General features: G+C 46.8%; 1 protein-coding gene across 2 annotated transcripts; it reads right to left on the reverse strand.

Annotated features, from left to right (window-relative positions):
• Nucleotides 1-9,390: 9,390 nt before the first annotated feature.
• On the reverse strand, nucleotides 9,391-18,906 carry RIT1 (Ras like without CAAX 1). 2 transcript variants are annotated; one of them, XM_075908317.2, is made up of 5 exons: nucleotides 18,666-18,906; nucleotides 17,323-17,379; nucleotides 13,099-13,172; nucleotides 12,078-12,269; nucleotides 9,391-11,213 (listed from the first exon to the last, which is right to left on the reverse strand). In XM_075908317.2, the coding sequence occupies exons 1-5, from the start codon at nucleotides 18,754-18,756 to the stop codon at nucleotides 10,983-10,985; spliced, it is 645 nt and encodes a 214-aa protein (XP_075764432.1). In that variant the 5' UTR covers nucleotides 18,757-18,906; the 3' UTR covers nucleotides 9,391-10,982. The 2 variants fall into 2 exon arrangements, with proteins under 2 accessions (XP_075764432.1, XP_006132109.1); XM_006132047.5 differs by lacking the exon at nucleotides 18,666-18,906 and adding an exon at nucleotides 17,505-17,819.
• Between the last annotated feature and the right edge of the window lie 680 nt (nucleotides 18,907-19,586).

Below are 19,586 nucleotides of genomic sequence, written 5' to 3' on the forward strand. Positions count from 1 at the left end.
AGTATCTCAGTAACTATGCAACACATGCAATGATTGGCTAAGACTGGCTGCTTGCCAAAGTAAACAGGTTTGTATAATTGCTGGTTATTTTCCACCAACTCTACTGTAAATGTTAACATCTTTTCATGCAGTTCTTTCTTGGCTTCCTTACCGAGCACTCGCACGACCTGCCTGTGACGGGAGTTTCATGTGCTTTATGAAACTGCGCTTATGAAGTGAATATGCTATAACTGAGCTATGCTTGATGCAAGATGACTCACATAACCTATCACTGGGAAGGTTGTGATTCTCCCATTTGTATGCAGGCAGCATTTTTGTAGATAAAGTTTGGAATACTGCCCCGCATATCTGTATTTCCTATTTACTGCTTTGGGTCGCGCCCACTGCTGACACTTCAGGTGTAACATGAAAGAGACCACCATCTTGATGGCCCATCCACAAGAGTCAATGGACTGTAAAAGAGGCCAACCTTTCTGCCCGTGAAGAATGGCTACAGGGGACCCTAGAGAGACATTTGACCATGTCACCAGATACTAGAATTCTGTAATCTTCCATGAGACACATAGGGAGGTTGTGAAATCTTCATTGCTAGAGATTTTTAAGTGCAGGTTAGACAAACACCTGTCAGGGAAGGTCTAAGATAATACTTAGTGCTGCCATGAGTACAGGAGACTGGACTATATGATCTTTCAAGAGCCCCTTATATTCCTACAACTCTATATTTATAACAGATCCAAGTTTGGGAATTTACTCTTCAAACTTACTGATATAGGGAGTGCAGTAAGATGCTTGAAGTCTTTCCTGGAGAGAAAAACACAAAGGACAGTGATGGCAAATTACACTTCTACCACCAGATCCCTAAAATGCAGTTTCCTACAAGGATCAATTCTCTCTCTGGTCCTGTTCAACATCTCTATGCAGCCACTACAAAAAGGTGGTAAGATGAAATGGACACAACAGCTAGGAATATGGTCAGATGACAACTCTACTTCTCCTTCGCCACTAGCATCAAGATAGCCCAGTGCTTGGACAAGTTTAGCTCATGGATGACGAGTAGCTGATCAAAGCTGCAGCACGGCAAGACAAAGGTGATGCTGGTGGAAAGAAATCACTTTGAAGAGTTCCCAGTCATTGTGCAGACTCTTTGGGATGAAGATTAACGTAACTAACTAGAGGGATTAGTTTACAAGACTACAAGGTTAGCTGATAAAGGTAACAGTATTGATCTAATATACTTGGACTCCTGTAAGGTACTTGACTTGATACTGCACAACATTTTGATTAAAAAAAATAGAGCAACATACATTAACATTGCAAATATTAAATGGATTAAAAACCAGCTAACTGATATGTCTCAAAATTTAACAGTAAATGGTGAATCATCATGAAGCAGATCTGTTTCTAGTTGGGTCTCATAGGGATTGGTTCTTGGTCCTACACTATTTTAACATTTTTATCAATGAAATGGAAAGAAAACAAAATAATAACTAAGAAAGCTTGCAAATGACAAAAAAAATGGAGAGAATGATAAATAATTCAGAAGTCTCTGATTCAGAACTATCTGGATTGCTTGGCAAAGTGTGTACAAACCAACAATACACACTTTAATATGGTTAAATGTACACATCCAGGAACAAAGAAAGTAGCCCACACTTACAAGATGAGATAGATGCGTTAACAGGGGAAACTTGAGGAGCTGAGGGGTTACTTTACCTTTGTATTTGGCACTGGTACAACTGCTGCTGGACTAATGTGTCCAGTTCTGGCATCCACAATTGATAAATTGGCACTCAAGAATGACGACAAGATTAGAAAACGAGTCTTACAATGACAAAATCAAGGAGCTCAACTTTATGTAGCTTAACAACGAGAAGGATAAGAGGTGACTTTATTACAGTCTAAGTACCTACATGGGGAAGGAATATTTAATAATGGGCCCCTCAAAGAGAAATAGGTATAATGTGACCCAATGGCTGGAATTTGACACTAAACAAAGTCAGACCAGAAATAAGGCACACGTTTTTATCTTTGTGAGTAATTAACCATGGATACAATCTGCCAACGTGTGTGGTGGATTCATCATCACTGACAATTTTTAAATGAAGATAAAATGTTTTCTCTAAAAGATGTGCTCTTACAATTAGTTCCCTGGCCAGTGTTATACAGCATCCCATTGGACCTTCTGGCCTATTGCCTTTATGAATCTATAGATAACTGGTCAGTTCAGTTAGATAGCTGGGCATCGCTCTTCCTCACTGATGTTAGCCTCTCAGATAGCAGCATCCAAGAGAACTGCTTTTTGCCATCACTGGCTGGCTAAGAGATCCACCCTGTCCCCAGTTACACATGCCTTTGTCATCTTCCATCAGGATTACAACAATGCAATATACTTGGGTATGAAGCCATCTGACTTTGGGAAATGCCAACTAATTCAGAATATGGCAGGGCAGCTTTTCTGAAAGACGGACTACTGAAAGCACATCAAATCTAGGCTTTCTTCTCCACGTTGGTTTTCTATGTAGAATACTGAGCCAGGTTCAAGGTCTCTGTCCTTGTCTTCCAGGTGCACAGTTGCCACAGTCCAGGATATCTAGGCAATCTAGCTTTGGCATAAGGACTGTAGTTAACAATGCTGCTGCTTCAGCACTGTGGAACTTTCTACCACAAGAGTAAAAAACATTTATGCAGGAAACAGGGTACTTTCTCAAAGTCTGCTCCCAGAATGCGGAACAAACTCCCACCAAAGAACTACCACAAACTTCACTGGCTTCTGCTGCACGTGTGAAGTGCACTTCGTTTACTTGGCCTTCTTTAAAATGACACATTTAAATATTTATTTTAAAACTTCAGCATTCTGCATCCATAACAGAGTAGTAGAGAAAGTGAATCACATGACAGACACGTTGAACCAGAGAACACTGGTGTCTGCTGAAATGAAGAGCTCAGGACTTGAGAACTCACATGGAAGAGACATGGGTGCAGAGAGAACCCAGATTATCAACACAAAAAAAGGTGATTTTATGATACACGAAAGGCAACTATAAACAAAAAATTAGATTCAATAATAAACTTTGTAAATTGGTGGACTAGATTTTTTTAAAAAGGACTCATACAATGGCTTTAATTTAAAAATGGGTTACTTACCTTTTGTAACTGTTGGTCAAGATGATTTGCTCATATCCATTCCAATGTGCATGCGTGGCCATCAGAAGATTTTCCCTAGCAGTACCCTAGTGGGGTTGGCTGTAGCACCCACTGTAGCAACACCCCCCGTGGCATATATATACCCCTGCCGACTCGATGCCCTCTCAGTTCCCCTTTGCTGGAACAGCCCGTCAGAGGGAAGGCAGAACGTTCGTGTCCACTTCGGACCAATACATCTCAAAGAACAATAGTTACAAAAGGTATGAACCATTTTTACTTCTTCGAGCGATTGCTCATGTGCATTCCAATATGTGATTTAGCAGTTTGAGCAGAGGAGGTATCAGACCTCAACTCATTGCTGATTATAGGACAGTTCTGCCGAATGCAGCATCATCCTGTGCCTGCTGGGTGTGGGCGTAACGAGCCACACAGCTGTGCACGGAGGACGTCTTTGCCCTATAGATGTCCTGAATAGGGACCTGTGCTGGAAAAGCTGTAAGAAGCCTATGCCCTGGTGGAGTGTACTGTGACAGGGTAGGTCGTAGCAAAGTTCAGTACAAGCAGTGAACCAAGACGGTAGGTGCTGGGACATAATCGGGAATCCCTTCATACCCTCCACAACAGAGATGAAGAGCTGTGTTACGAAACGGTTTGGTACGCTCGATATAGAAGGCCAAGGCACGTCTTACGTCCAAAGAGCGCAGCCTCTGTCCCAACACTGTGGCAGTGTTGTCTTCAAGTCGTCATTGTCGTCAAAGTCGAGTCTCAAGTCACTACAGTTCAAGTCTCAAGTTGAGTCTCGAGTCCCTAAAGTCACTTTCAAGTCAAGTCTCAAGTCTTAATTTAAAAAATGTCATGTCACTTTTGTACAAGCCATCAATATCGGCATTTTTGGACAATTTTTTCACCAAGTCAATTTAACAAAATTAGCAAGACTCAAGTTGAGTCTCAAGTCACAAACAATGAACCCGAGTCAAATTGAGCCACCTAGGCGACTTAAGTCGGACTCGAGTTCAAGTCGCGGGACTCGAGTCAACAACTCTGGTCTGTGGCATGGGGTATTGGGAAGAAGGCAGGTAGAAAGTTGTCCTGGTTGACATGAAATGACACCACCTTTGGCAGGAATGTGGTGCGGGGGTCATAGCTGCACTTCATAAAAAGACAGAGTATCTGGGGGTTCAGAGCTAAGGGTCTGTAACTCCAACACCCTCTGGGCAGAGGTAATAGCTACCAGAACGGCCACTTTCTAGGACAGGCAGGATAAAGTAAGGGCTCAAATGGGGGTGCCATGAGCCAAAAGGACCAAATTCAGGACCCCCAGTGGTAGCGAGTGCCTCACCTGAAGGTAAAACCAGTCCCTTTCAGGAAACAACCCATCACCGGCTTTTTTGACTCCTGAGCCTGGATGGAATGCTGAAATCACCTCCAAGTGGACCTTAATGGATGACAGCCAGGCCATGGGGTTTCAGGTGAAGGAGGTAGCCCAGAAGCATGGGGACAGTGGCCCGCTGAAGGGGTGTGCCCTGATCGAGGCACCAAAGGGAGAACCTCTCCCATTTCACGAGGTAAGCGACCCTGGTAGAGGGCTTCCAGCTGCCCAGTCAGACCTCCGTGACCGAGTCCGAACACAGGAGCTTGAGTCAGTTCAGCAATGGAGCTTCCACGCTGGGAAGTGGAGCAGCTCCAGGTTCAGATGCTGTGCCAGGCTGTAATGCTGTGTTATGAGATCTGGGAACAGAGGAAGGGTCATCAGCCTGGTCACTGATAGGGATGTTAAATTTCATTTAATCAGCTAATAGAGTAGTGGATAGAATTTCCATCGACTACTCGATTCGTTGATGAGAGGAGAAACTGCTGAGCTGCAGCGGAGTTAGCTCCCGACCCCAGGAACTAACCCCAATGCAGCTCTGCCTTTTAAATGTAGTAACAGCCACCTGGCTCTTACTGCATTTAAAAGGCAGAGGCATATATATTTGTATGCTGCCCCTCTGCCGGGAGACCAGACACCTGCAGCCATGGGCTATAGAGCATAGCAATAGCTGTGGCCAAAGTACATGGTTTAGTCAACAGAGCCTAAGGCTGCCTGCAGGGCAGTTCTGGTGACCTTCCTGCAGCAATGCCACGAACTCCTGCCTACTGCCTGAGGGGAGGAGCTCCTGGGACTTGGAGAGCGTGTTCCAGGAATTGAAGGCATACTGGCTATGGGGCATGTGATGGTTTAAGACCCACAGCTGTAAATCCCCAGTCAAATAAACCTTGCACCCAAATAAGTCCAGCATCTTAGCATCCTTATTTTTGGTTTGGGCCAAAAGAAATCTGATGAGGTTCAACAAGGACATGTACAGAGTTCTGCCCTTGGGAGGGAAAAATCCCAAGCATTATTACAGGCTGGGGACTGACTGGCTAAGTAGCAGTTCAGCAGAAAAGGTCCTGGGGATTACAGTGGATGAGAAGCTGGTTATGAGTCAACAGTGTGCCCTTGTAGCCAAGAAGGCTAATGGCATATTGGGATGCATTAGGAGAAGCATTACCAGGAGATCAAGAGAAATTATTCCCCTCTATTCAGCACTGGTGAGGCCACATCTGTACCACGACTAGTTCTGGGTCCCCCACTACAGAAAGGATGTGGACACAATGAAAATGATTAGGGGGCTGGAGCACATGACCTACAAGGAAAGGCTGAGGGATTTGGGCTTATTTAGTCTGCAGAAGACTGAGGAGGGATTTGATAGCAGCCTTCAACTTCCTGAAGGGGGTGGAGAAAGGCTGGTCTCAGTAGTGGCAGATGGCAAAAAGAGAAGCAATGGTCTCAAGTTGCAGTGGGGGAGATCCAGGTTGGATATTAGGAAAAACTATTTCACTAGGCAGATGGGGAAGCACTGGGATGGGTTCCCTAGGGAGGGGATGGAATCTCCTTCCCTAGAGGTTTTTAAGTCTCAGCTTGACAAAGCCCTGGCTAGGATGATTGAGTTGGTGTTGGTTTTGCTTTGGGCAGGGGGCTGGACTTGATGACCTCTTAAGGTCTCTTCCAGCCCTAGGATTCTATGAGGCAGCCCTGCAGGGTGGCCCTTACCCTTGGTGATAGGCCCACAGAGTCCAAAAGAGCCATTGAATTGGCATGTGCCACTGAGGGGGCCAGGACTGCACTAGTGCTGCAGTTGCCTCTGCATACTGATATTGCAAGCAGTGCTAGAAACGCAAATGGTACCAGTACCCAGAGCGCGGGGACACAAACTCAGTTTCTGATTCAGATGTGTACTCTCCTGCTGACCAGAAAGGAGCTGAGCCAAGAGGTGTGTCCATGTTGGCTCACAGCTTCAGGTTTCCCATGATGCCACCAGCACAGAAGATTCCCAGGTGCTAGAGTCAGGGGAGGAGGCATAAAAAGTACCTCATGTGGTGCCATAGGTGAAGGCACTGGTACTAAATGAGCCACTGGTGGTGGTACTGACGGTGCCAAGATTGAGGGTGCTGAAGATGCCACCAGGGCTGCAGAAGGAGGGGGCAGGCCTGTCTCACATGAAAGCCAGTGCCACTCGTTCAATGAGGTCTTAGATGGCCTTAAAAGTATCCAGCATGGAGGGAAGATCAAAGTCCTCTTTCACCACCACTGGCACCAGAAAGTCCACCAACACTGGACTCAACAGTGCTCTAGGGCCCAGAGTTGACCACACTGGGGCCATAGGACTTGGAGCCAATCAGTCCTCTTCTTCATGGCATTGGATCAATACCTGGAGGATAAACCCATCCATATTCTGTGTAGATTGGTGCAGTGATCCCTACACTCGGCTGGGGGCAGCACTGAGGCCTCCTGAGGCCGCATACTGCACACTGAGGGAATCAGGGTTGCATCTGTCTGTGAGGCCTAGGTGCTGACTCTATGAGCAGTAGTTTAAACTGCTAATCTCTCTCCCTTTTAGATCTTGGCTTAAGCTAGGGTTCAGGAACCAATTTTGGGTCAGGGACCACTCCCCACATGCCCCCAGCACACCAGAGCTTTGGGGAGCTAGTAGATTGTGTGCTCCAGCTCCGTGGAGGAATGGCAGGAGGGTTGGAGCACCAGCACGGGTTCCTCAATGCTGGGGGAAGGCGGAACCCTGAGCTTCAGGGGCCAGATCCAAGCAAGCCAGGATCTGTGTCTGGCCCCTGGACCTTAGGTTCCTCACTTACCTTGCAGATGACCTTCTCCCAGTCACTTTAGGCAGGCAGTGTATAAATCACTTCCAGGCATGTGCTTGCTGCACTTAGCAGACTAAGCCCTGGAGTCACTGCATGCCCCAAGAGCACAACCCCCCCCCCCCCCCCAACTACTACTAATGAAAAAAAACCCAAAACTAATCTACACTACAAAGTACTACTAAAGGCCACAATGCTAGGGTTTAATGACTTTCAAAGCAAGAGGACACAAACTCTATCCACCGACCCTCCCTGGCAGAAAGTTGGGTTGCCAGGGGTATATATACACACGTCCAGTGAGGCACTGCTACAGTAGGTGCCACTGCTGACCCTAGCTACCACGAGGGAAAATCTTCTGACTGACACACACACACACACACACCCACCCCTACCTGAGCAATCACTTGAAGAATATTTACCTGCCTTTTTAAAGGGGTATCAAAACAGTTGCTCCCATTGTTAGTTAGTAAAAACTAAGAACAAACAATACATGAAGAAAATACAAACGTTCTTCAGAGCAAAGTTTAGCTGTAGTGTTTACCCTACGACCACCATTATCTTCCCAATCCTCAAAATCAAAACATGGCAATTTAGAGGCTCTTATATACAGGTCTGAACTATTATATGAAGGAAAATTCTCGGACATCTGAGAAGATCCTAGCACGAAACTATTTTAATAGTACTTGTAAGATTAAATAACCATTTGAAAGCTGCAAATCTAATATCTCACCTTCCAAGCATCAAGTTAGTCAACTAAATCCATCAAAAGTTATGAGCACATTTCAAACTGTTTATTTCTGAGCTCCTAGCCACAATGTTTTCTATTGACAGTTTTAGGCACCTAGGATTAAAACATAAAATGCAAACATTTATATTAAAAATTCCATATTGTGTCTATTTCTTTGTGTACAAATGTATACATGACAAAAATAAAACAATCTTCTAGAATAACATTGTGTAAAAAAAAGTGCTTGCTGTTCAGATTTATTAACCCCACAAGCAACATGCTCAAATGGAATTACTAATCACTGAATTTATTAAAAGGCTAATTTAAGGCACAGAAATCCCATCATTTCTCAGAAGGCAAGAGCAGGAATTAGCCCCATAAGCTTTCTTCACTTCAAGTTTTGAACATACTAGTAGCTGAGTAGAATTTCCAGTCAAATTTCTATCATTGGGAAAAAAAGGGGGGAATTAAAAACATTTAACTTTTCAGGAAATCTGGTTTTGTCTCATCTTTTAATCAGAACCAGACCTTTGTGTGTGTTAGTTCTTTATTTTTTCCACTGATGTCTTCTGTTGCGTGGCTTTCTTGGGACAGTACTTAATCCAATACGAATAATTATTAGGACCTTAATTCCTAAATCAGTAGCTATGGTAAAGGTATGCAACTTTACTCATGAAGTTACTTTTAATTAAATCTTTCATCTTACACTGCAAACAAACAAGTAAAATACTTTCAAGACGTTATAGGTAAGTTTCAGCTACTTTTTCCATGTAATGGATTGTGTGATTTCTAGCAGCATAGCACAGCACAGCACAACACAGGTGGATTTGCAGTGGAACAGTATAAGGAAGGAGAAACCATGAACTGATTTATACAACTTTGTAGTCCAGGTGCACATTTTAAAAATGTAAAAAAACCCAGAAAATTAATTTTCTGTGTAGAAAATCAAAGAACAAAACTTAAAAAGCTTACATTTCTTATAATGCTGTTCTCAAAGAGCAGGAAAAGCTAAATAGTTTAGTGAAGAAAAGAAACCATGAAGGCTGACTCATTTGCCCTTCTTGATACTTTCATCAGATCCTTTATACTCAAGTCTCAACTGCGCATCTCTGAATGTACAATGATCAAGTGTATCAAACTAAGGTCTGATATCAACACCACATGGTTAACATTATTCTATGATTGGTTTTGCCAATAACTCAGTTGTGATACTATATACTTGTGGGCACTTTGGTTTTAAATTCCAGTTTTCAGTATGATTTGCTGAGAAATTATGTCTAGCCTACATTTTTCTCTCTCACCAATTCCGAGTTACCTAAATGAATTATGTTATTTAAAAAAAAAAAAAACACCTTTGATACTATTTCTATACTTAGATCAGTGGTTCTCAAACTTTTTGGGCTCTGGAGCCCTTTACATGTGTAAAAATTTATGCAGAGCCCCAGCAGTACACTGATTGTATGTGCGGAGCCCCAGCAGTCCACTGATTGTATGTGTTGTACCTATCGATGTTTCAATCACAGAGCACAGTTTGAGAAACACTGACTTAGATAAACTCTGGATTACAAATCTTCAGATCTGACATACATATTAATCCTCCATAAGGAACATTTAATTTGCAACATTTGAAAAATGTGCTTCACAAAATACTAGCTTCCTAACCAGTGTAGAGTGATCACTGGCACAAACATCTACATAGCTACTTGAGTGTTTATATGTAGGGATATCCATTGTATCTCACTCTCAGTACAGACACTATGCCCTGGCAATCATCTCCTTCCCCTATCTCTCTCCACCTACTTGCACTGGAAGTCTCACTATCATCAGAGTTATTTCTGTTAGGTCCTATTGCCAGCATTCTACACATTCTACAATTTTACACATTCTTTCTACAACACAGTGCAGTGTGGGGTACAGAGCCTCAAAGCATAAGAAATCTGAAATGAATCTGTTTGAGATTTCAATTTAACAATACTGGTTTAAGAAAAGAATGAAAAATGTAATGCAAATACATGAACTTATGAAACATTACAGATAAGATTTTAAGCATACAAGTCAGGAAAAATCAAAGCTGTAGTTACTGAAAGCCCCATCAATTCTATCACATTGCATACACTATATTATGGCAGTACAAGAAAACACTATATACAGTAAGAAAATGCTACATATTCATGCAATGTTCTCAAGTTATGGCTGCTGTGGGAATAATAATTTTAATTTTCCTGACTTGTTTAAAATCTTAACTATATTGTTGCATTACACTTTCTAATATTTCCTTTTAGATACACAAGCACATGGAGACCAACATTACTTGTTCGTTGGAAAAATGCATGATCTGAACAAAAAGCAGTTTTGGCATGTGCTCTTTTCACAGATGTGTGCATGCAGTTTGTTCCATTAATTTGCTACCTGTGCTTCACACACTTTACATTTTAACACTGATCTTGACAAGCCTTCTAATACGCTGTTAACTTTTCCAGAAAGCAGAATATTTTGTTGTGCAATCCTCCGAGGGGGGGGGGGAGAGGGGGGAAGAGACTTCACTAAGTTAGGCTCTATGTAAAAGTTCAAAGACATTATACATGATTCAGTTTCTATTATGCTGAGATCCCTTAAGACAAACATTCAAAAGTGCAGGGACATATGTAACAGCATTTACAACTACGTCAGTGACATTTGCTGTATCCAAGTCACAAAGTGACAGTAAACAGAATTAAAACCCACTGGTGTGTCTCAGACAAATGTCCTGAAATTGTGGGAAGAGTACTCTAAAAAACTAACAAAAAAGTAAATCGCAGCCCCACAAAACTCCCAACAGTTAGCTTTCCTTTTAAAATGGTCAAAAACAAGACCACATAATGCTCAAAAACGTAGGTCACTGGACTGCTCTGATTCCATGTTCCAGGGCACTGCTGGACAGGTACATCCCTCCCCTTCAGGTCACTGAATCTTTCTTCTTTCGGAATGGCGACTTTAGTCTTTTCCATACACTGCTTTTGGGTTTGGATTTTTTTCCCATGGCCATTACTGCTTCCTTCTCTTTCCTACGGATTTCTCGCACAAGAGCATGGAACACGTCATCAATATAATAGCGGTATGCGGCTGAAGTTTCAAAAAAAGGGCAGCTGAACTCCCGTGCTAAAGCAGAGCCTTCTTCTTTGGAGACCTTCAACAAAGTACACATTTGTCAACCAAGTGTTCATTCCTTCCCTCTTTTCTGCTCCCTCCTGTTCCTCTTGCTCAATCATGTGCATTACTTGAAAATTGCTGTCATGTAATATCAAAAGTATTTAAAAGGGTGTTATGCGGAGGTGAGAGAAAAATGGTTCTCCTTGGCCTCTGATGATAGGACAAGAAGCAATGGGCTTAAATTGAGCAAGGGAGGTTTAGGTTGGATATTAGGAAAAACTTCCAGTCAGGGTGGTTAAATGCTGGAATAAATTGCCTAGGGAGGTTGTGCAATCTCCATCACTGGAGATATTTAAGAGCAGTTTGGATAGACATCTATCAGGGATGATTTGCTCTCATGGCAGGACCAAGCACCATCTAGGAGACTGGTCTTCATCTCTCAAGGTTTCTTCCAGTTCTAGTATGCTATGATTCTGCTATTCCATAATAAAACTACATGCATTCAGTGCTTAAAATCTTTCAACATTACTAATACAAATAATTTAAACATTAAACCAAGAGCAAAAAATTTAATTCAAGGAAAGGAATAAATAAATAAATTTGGATAATCCTCAGCATTGTTTTAAGTTTGGGCCAAACTTCACTTCACCATAACCCACTTCTGACAATAAAAAGTTACTACACGACTCAAGGAGGAACACAAGCCTGAGCTCGCCCAAGCCCTGCCACACTGGGTTTGGGGGAATTCAGCTCAGACAGCAGGACTTGAGTGTTGGCTTCAGCCCCAGGCCTCATCAAGTTTCATGCCAGCCCTGGCAACCCCATTAAAACAGGTTTGTCACCCACTTTGAGAACTGCTGTTTCAAGACATGCACTTTCTGAACTCCTTTGGGTAGTTTACCTGTCGTAGCAGTGTCAGATCAGATTTGTTCCCCACAAGAACTACAGGAGTGTCATCAGTGCGCCGAACACGGTAGATCAGCTGTTTGAACTCGCGCACTTCATGAAAACTGCGACGATCCGTGATTGAATAACAGATGATAAATCCCTCACCTGCCCTCATGTACTGGTCTCGCATGGCTGTAAATTCTGCCTAGAAATAAAGATGTATTTCAAAGCCCATAAAAGCTCAACAGCTATCATCACTGGCAGCGCTCTATCCATTTTAATAACAGCTATGCACCACACATCATACTGGTTTACTTAAGCCACAAATGGTCCACTGGAAAAACTGGAGATTTTATGAATTCCCTATGTGAGATATCACTTCAACACCTGAAATCCACAGCCAAAAGTGCAACATGTAGTAGTCAGAGTTAAAAGAATGTTATGAACAATCTGTTTCCTTTCTATTCTTTTGCACAACAAAGTATTGGGGAAATTTGGAACCAATGAAGCAAATGGAAGCAATGAGAAAAGATGAGTGGAACTTAAATTTCTTATAGCCAGGGCTCGCCGAACGGCGCTGTCCAGCGATCCGGCTCTTCTGGGTTACAATCTACTCGCCACAGGCGAGTAGATTGTATTATTTGTCGAGCCCTGCTCATAGCTACTGTCCTATCACAACTTGCCCTGTCAAGAGGTGGAGGGGAGGGGGGGAAGGGGCTTAGCAATACAACAGTACCTGTAAGAAATGTAAGTGTGAGGTGGAGTGCAGGGGACTTAGGGCAAAGGATTGAGGACAAGCATGCAAGAGTCAGGGGTGGGATATATGATGGGCTCAGAGCAGAAGGATGTGGAGGTGCCTGACAGAGGGGAGTTAGGGCAGGGGCTGGGGGTGTAGGAGTGAGTGGGGAAGGGGAGAAAGGGCACCATTTTAGAACAAAGAAAAGACAGACAGACAGACAATACATTTTTAAAGGATCTCTGTGAATATGCCTGGCCATTAGTTCCAGCTATTCATATTTTCATTGCTCACACACCTGTCCTGCTGTGTCCAAGATGTCCAAATTTGCAGGTTCATCATCAATCCGTATTCGTATTTTATAAGCATCCTCTGTGGATTAAGAAGATGGATGGGTGACATTCAGTAAAACTATAGTACCTCTCTCATGTACACAAGGAAAGAAACAGATGCAAATACTACTATCAAGCACTTAGTATGTTATCTGTTGAAATCATTAAAAACTTTAATGTAGTTCTTTATCAAGTAATTAAAACTAATCAAAATGTAACTGCTCTAATGAGACACGGATTTGGTCAAAATTTTCTACTTAATGCTATTCTTGATATAAACCAACAGAAAATACATTACAACTGATAAAGTAAGACTTCAGTTTTGCACATCTTAATAAAGACATAAGAATACACTATTACATTTCTCTCAGACTAGTGGGCCTTCCCCAACTGAGATGAACAGGCAGACAAAATAATTCTAATGACAGCTACGAACAGCACTGCCAATTGCCTAAATAGGATAAAATATGAAGTGCACATCTAGTCTACAAGCACAAAAGCACAAGCAGGCTGCTGTAGCGTAGACTAAGGATGTGAAAGTTTAATTGTGTAAACAGTTAACCGATAAGGGAGAGTGAGTGTATCACATAGGCTGCCGCTCCACTCCCAGGATGCAGGGCTGCAGATGAGCGAGTGTGCGCCCAGCAGTGTGCGCAAGACAGCAGCCAGCTTCCTGGGGGTGGGGTAGCAACTGGTGAATGCTGGGAGCTGGCTTAAAAGATGGTGCCTGGCATGCACCAGCTCCCAGGGAACTGGCTGCTGCCCCAAATTCAGCGGTTACACATTTACTCAATTACCAGGTGTGACGGGGCACTCGGGCCCCGCACTGGGAACTTGCCGGGAGGCGCCGAGCGGGATGACGGGGCACTCGCGCCCCGCACGGAGAGCGCGCCGGGAGGCGCCGAGCAGCCACACGGGGGGGCGGAGAACACGACCCGGCCCGCCGCGGTGGACTCCCGGAACGCGCCGGCAGCCGGCACGGAGAGCGTCGGGAGGCAGCGGGCGCCGCCCAGCAGGGCCCTAGAGGGAGGGGTCGGGGAGGCGCAGGATGATGACATCACGGGGGAATGGTGGCCGGAAGGCGTCACTCGGGAAGTGACGCAGAGGGGGGAAGGAGCCGGCGGGGGATTTAAACTCGGGGCTGGCACGGCACGGGGGAAGACGGTGGACGGAGCAAGGGGAGGAGAAACGGAGGGGGAGGTGAGACAGGAGAGGTTAAGAGAAGTGGGCCGGGAGGCCTGGTGGAGTAGGAAGCGGCCCAGGGCAGGGTCGTGGAGCCCGTGAGCGGGTGTGTTTTGGGGCATTCCCCCATCCGCTAGGGAGGGACCACGGGTCCCTGCCTTTAGGGCCCTGGGCCGGGGTTCGGAGAGGGGCGGGCCCGAACCCCCCTACTCCGCCGGCAGGCCGATCCGGCTCGGGTGTAAACGCGATCTTGCGTAATAAAAAAGGGCCACCGGCCTAGATGGCGGCTACCCAGGCTTAGCCTTCTGGGGTCAGATCAGCCGTGAGTGGACTCCGAGGAATGAACTAGTTTACACCAGCTTTATATATAAGCTTTACACTGCAGAGTCCTCAGTGTGTGTAAAATGCAAGTACAAAGATCAGTACAGATTCTTTAGAGAATAGTAGGAATATGGTTATTTCTTTGTGCCCAGTTGTAGAGGTAAATGCATCTGGTTAACAAGAGCTAATTCCACTGCTCAATTTAAAAAAAAAAATCTCATTCAACTAGACATTACACTACTACTTATCCAAACGTCAGCATAAATTTTCCACTAAGTGTATGAACTCAATTTACAGATGTGAAATTTTCTTCTCCACATTTTCAAAATGTAAAGGCAACAGTAAAATCATCAAAGGCTAGGTCTACACCAAAGGGGAAGGTTCAATTAAGATACGCAACTCCAGCTATGTTAACTACATAAGCTGGAGTAGATGTGCCTTGATTCGAGTTTCCCTGCTGTCCCCATGGCAGAAGGCCAATAGGAGCAAATATCTCCCTTGTTTTCCCATACTCCTTGCAGGAGAAATAGTACTGGTCGCTGACGGGCACCCTCAGAGTTTGATTTAGCAGGTCTTTACTAGATTAATGGGGAAGATTGACACTGCCGTGATCAGAGACATGGCCTTACTCTCCAATACACACAAGAGTCCCTTCGAATTACCATCTCAATCATGGATCTCCAACTTCAAGCAAGCTTGTGTTGCAAAGGGAGAGCCAGAGCTATACACCAAACTGATAGCCAGGCAATTAAATATATGCAGTAAGTTAGCTAAACGTAGCTTTCATTGTACTGAAAATTTAAGAGTATTTGGTTATATTTATAGTTATATATTTAATATTATTGTGCAATCCAGATCATTCTGCATTAGTGACCTGTCCTCTTCATTATTTACTACTCTTATTGTATCATGAGCAAACTTTATCAGCGACGACTGTCTTCTTCCAAGTCGCTGCTAAAAATATTAAACTGCACAAGGCCAAGATTGATCCCGGAGGAAGCCTACTAAGAGCACCCGTACTCAGAGGATTCCCCATTTAAAATTACATTTTCAGTCCTATCAGTCTGCCAGCTTTTAATCTACTCAATGTGTTAACTTTGTACTGCTCTAATTTTTTTAATCAAGACGTTGAGAAGTATGAGTATATGACATCAACAACATTAACTTTGACAACCAATCTTGATATTTTTGATGAAATTACAAGTTAGTTTGATAGGATCTATTTTCCATAAACTCACATTGACTGGCTTTCATTACAGCCTCCTTTAATTCTTTATTAATGCACTTCCATATCATCCATTCCATTATCTTGATCAGGATCGATGCCAGATTGACTGACCTATAATTACCTAGGTCATCCCATTTGACCCTTTTAAATATTGGCACATTAGCTTTCTTGCAGACTTCTGGAACCTCTTTGCTATATGACTTAATTAAAATCAACATGAATGGCCCAGAAAGCTCCTCAAAGAGCTCTTAAAATCCTTTGATGACATTATTTGGACTTGCTGAATTAGTGTCTAACTTTAGTATCTGATATTTACTACTGTGGGAGTTTGGCACAACTGCATAATGCTGAATTTGCACAGAAGTGAATATTGTGTGCACATCAGTTTCATCTTTCCTCCCCCCCTACAGAAATGGACTACAGAGCTGCTGGCCCTGGTAGAGCACAGCTCACAGATAGAAGACATTGCCAGAGGAATGGAGAGAGAGCTGGAGTTCCTTATACACCTGAAGGAAGGAGGTGGTGTGCAGGAAACTCCACACAAGACCAAGCATCAGCTTTTTTTAAAGTTTCTTTTCATATGGCACGCATTCTAAATCCCTAATAATTGTTGTTGCCATTTGCTCAACTTTTTCCAGTGCTAAGATATATTTTTGAGATACGGCGACCACATCTGTATGCAGCTGTCAAGATGAGGGCGTACCATGGATTTATATAGAGGCAATAAGATATTCTGTTTTATTGGCTATCCCTTTTTTAATGATTCCTAACAATGTTTGTTTTGACTGCTGCTGTGTACAGAGTGGATGTTTTCAGAGAACTATCCAGAATGGTTCCAAGACTTTCTAAAGTGGTATAATTAAATTTAGTCCCCAGCATTTTGTACATATAGTTGGGATTACGTTTTCCAATGTGTATTACTTTGCATTTATTAACACTAAAATTCATTTGCCATTCTGTTGCCCAATTATCTAGTTTTGTGAGATCCTTCTGAAGCTCTTCATAATCTGCTATGTTGAACAGTTTAGTATCATTTGCAAATTTTGCCACCTCACTTTAATAGTTAAATGTAAATTATTTAAAAGAAGTTTCAGCAGCTACTCCTTTATACAAGTTGTGTGTAGGGAGAGGGCTTTTAAGCTGACTCCCTGCACATACAGACTCCCAGCCACTTGCCCTGCCCTCCACCCCCCACTGCTACCTCTGTATCAGATGTAAAGGCTCATAAAAGTCAGCTCTCTGTGGCACTGGCTCCTATCTGCTCTCTCCTTGCCCCACTCGCTCTGTAACAAAGGCAACAGCGGGTGGTGGGGGAAGGTGCACAGAGAGGCATACCTCTAAACATGAAGGTTAACCAATGAGTCCAGGGTCATTGGTTAATACAAGGTTCATGGTAAACGATTCCACAAAAGCTACTTCTTAATTGGCAAAGATTAGATATTGGGGAAGTTTTTCTTACCAATGGTAGGATCATGGTCCTCTGGGAAGCGGTGGCTGATAAACTGCATAGTCATTGCTGAAAAATAACATTGGATAACACAGTTACACAGATGACTCCACACAGCTGACCAAGTTGTTTTTAACTGACAAAAGCTTATGCCCAAACAAATCTGTTAGTCTCCAAGGCGTCACAGGACTCACTGTTTGCAGATACAGACTCACACAGAGGCCAGTGATCTCCAGGCCTCCGGAGGAATCTCACAAGTGGAGGTGGGGGCCGGGTGAATTGCAGAAGTGCTGACGGTACAGACACATGGAGGTGATTCGAGGGGAGCAGGGCAGGGGGAAAGGCACATCGTGTTCCCTGTCAATCTCACGGGCGATAGGGCAACATGGAAACGATCAGTGTGAAGCCCTAAGCGCTGCTCTCTGCCCCACTGGCTCCCCCACACGAAGGGCTCTCGGAGATTGGGGAAAACCCGAGCTTGAGACTCCCGAACGGCCAGGTAGTAAGGGTCACTGGCCACCCCCCTCACACCTACACCCCCCCCCCCCGGCCCAGCCTGGCCCGCCCCCCTCGCCCCTACCACCTCCCCCCCCCCGGCCCAGCCTGGGCCGCCCCCCTCCCCTACCACCTCCCCCCCCCCCCGGCCCAGCCTGGCCCGCCCCCCTCGCCCCTACCACCTCCCCCCCCCCCGGCCCAGCCTGGCCCGCCCCCCTCGCCCCTACCACCTCCCCCCCCCCCCGGCCCAGCCTGGCCCGCCCCCCTCGCCCCTACCACCTCCCCCCCCCCCGGCCCAGCCTGGCCCGCCCCCCTCGCCCCTACCACCTCCCCCCCCCCCGGCCCAGCCTGGGCCCCCCCCCCCTCGCCCCTACCACCTCCCCCCCCCCCCGGCCCAGCCTGGGCCCCCCCCCCCTCGCCCCTACCACCTCCCCCCCCCCCCCCGGCCCAGCCTGGCCCGCCCCCCCCCTCGCCCCTACCACCTCCCCCCCCCCCGGCCCAGCCTGGCCCGCCCCCCTCGCCCCTACCACCTCCCCCCGCCCCCCCGGCCCGCCCCCCCCCCCTCGCCCCTACCACCTCCCCCCCCCCCCCGGCCCAGCCTGGCCCGCCCCCCCGCCCGCCTGGCCCGCCCGCCCCCCCCGGCCCACCCTCCCCCCCCCTGGCCCGCCCCCCCCCGGCCCAGCCTGGCCCGCCCCCCCCCCCCTCGCCCCTACCACCTCCCCCCCCCGCCCAGCCTGGCCCGCCCCCCCCCGCACCTACCCCCCCCCCCCGCCCGGCCCGCCCCCCCCCCCGCCCCTCGCCCCCCCCGGCCCAGCCCGGCCCGGCCCCTCACATCTACCCTCCCCCCCTCGGGCACTCACCGCTCTTGCCCACGCCGCCGGCTCCCAACATCACCAGCTTGTACTCGCGGGGCTGCACCGCGGCGCCGGCCGGGCGGGCTCCCGCGTCCATCGCCCCGGCCGGGCCCTCTTGTTCCGCTCCGAGCCGCGCAGCCAAAATGGCGGCTCCCGCCCTCGCCCCACCCCTTCCGCGCGCGCAGGGAGACACCGGCCCGCGGGCACCGTGTCCCGGCCGCGCCGAGGGGCCGCTCCTGCCCCGGCTCCCACCGCCCCCGCACTACATCTTCCGCCCTTCCTCCCGCCTTAACCCCTTTCCCCTCCCCCCACCTCAGCCCAACCCCTTCCCCTCCCCCCTTACCTCAGCTCAGCCCCTTCCCCTCCCCCCACCTCAGCCCAACCCCTTTCCCCTCCCCCCCCCCCAGCTCCCTTCCCCCCCCAGCTCAGCCCCTTCCCTCCCCCCCCACCTCCCCCCCCTTTCCCCTCCCCCCTTACCTCAGCTCAACCCGCTTCCCTTCCCCCCCACCTCAGCCCAGCCCCTTTCCCCTCCCCCCTTACCTCAGCTCAACCCGCTTCCCTTCCCCCCCACCTCAGCCCAACCCCTTTCCCCTCCCCCCTTACCTCAGCCCAACCCGCCACTCTGACCCCAGCTCAGCTGCCCTCCTTGCCATAGCCCAAGCCCCTTCCCCTCCCCCCCCCCCAGCTCAACCCCTTCATTGCTGCTCTCCAGTGGGGCCGGGGCACGTGTGCAAGGGCGAGGCAGAGAGGCCCGTGCTGCCCAGCTGCTTCGCAGGGCCCCCAGCTCGCTCTGTGTTCTGCTGGTGCCTCTTCGCCAGTGTCTCAGCCCAGACAATTCATTCTGCAGAGGGATGCGAACCCGCCGCCAGGCAAAAGGAACAGCTGGGAGTCTTCCCGCTCGCTTGCCCTCAGGAGCAGCATGTAAAC

This window comes from Pelodiscus sinensis, chromosome 22 (genome assembly GCF_052426305.1).
Source record: "Pelodiscus sinensis isolate ZL-2025 chromosome 22, ASM5242630v1, whole genome shotgun sequence".
NCBI classification, from domain to species: Eukaryota; Metazoa; Chordata; order Testudines; family Trionychidae; genus Pelodiscus; species Pelodiscus sinensis.

What these genes read in the sequence shown, in the direction of transcription:
- RIT1 (XM_075908317.2), bottom strand. Translation starts at nt 18,756, where the DNA reads ATGGACGCGGGAGCCCGCCCGGCCGGCGCCGCGGTGCAGCCCCGCGAG. An exon ending in CGGCGGCGTGGGCAAGAGCG is followed by an intron (nt 17,380 to 18,665) that starts GTGAGTGCCCGA and finishes GTTATTTTTCAG; the next exon opens with CAATGACTATGCAGTTTATC. An exon ending in GGACCATGATCCTACCATTG is followed by an intron (nt 13,173 to 17,322) that starts GTAAGAAAAACT and finishes CTTAATCCACAG; the next exon opens with AGGATGCTTATAAAATACGA.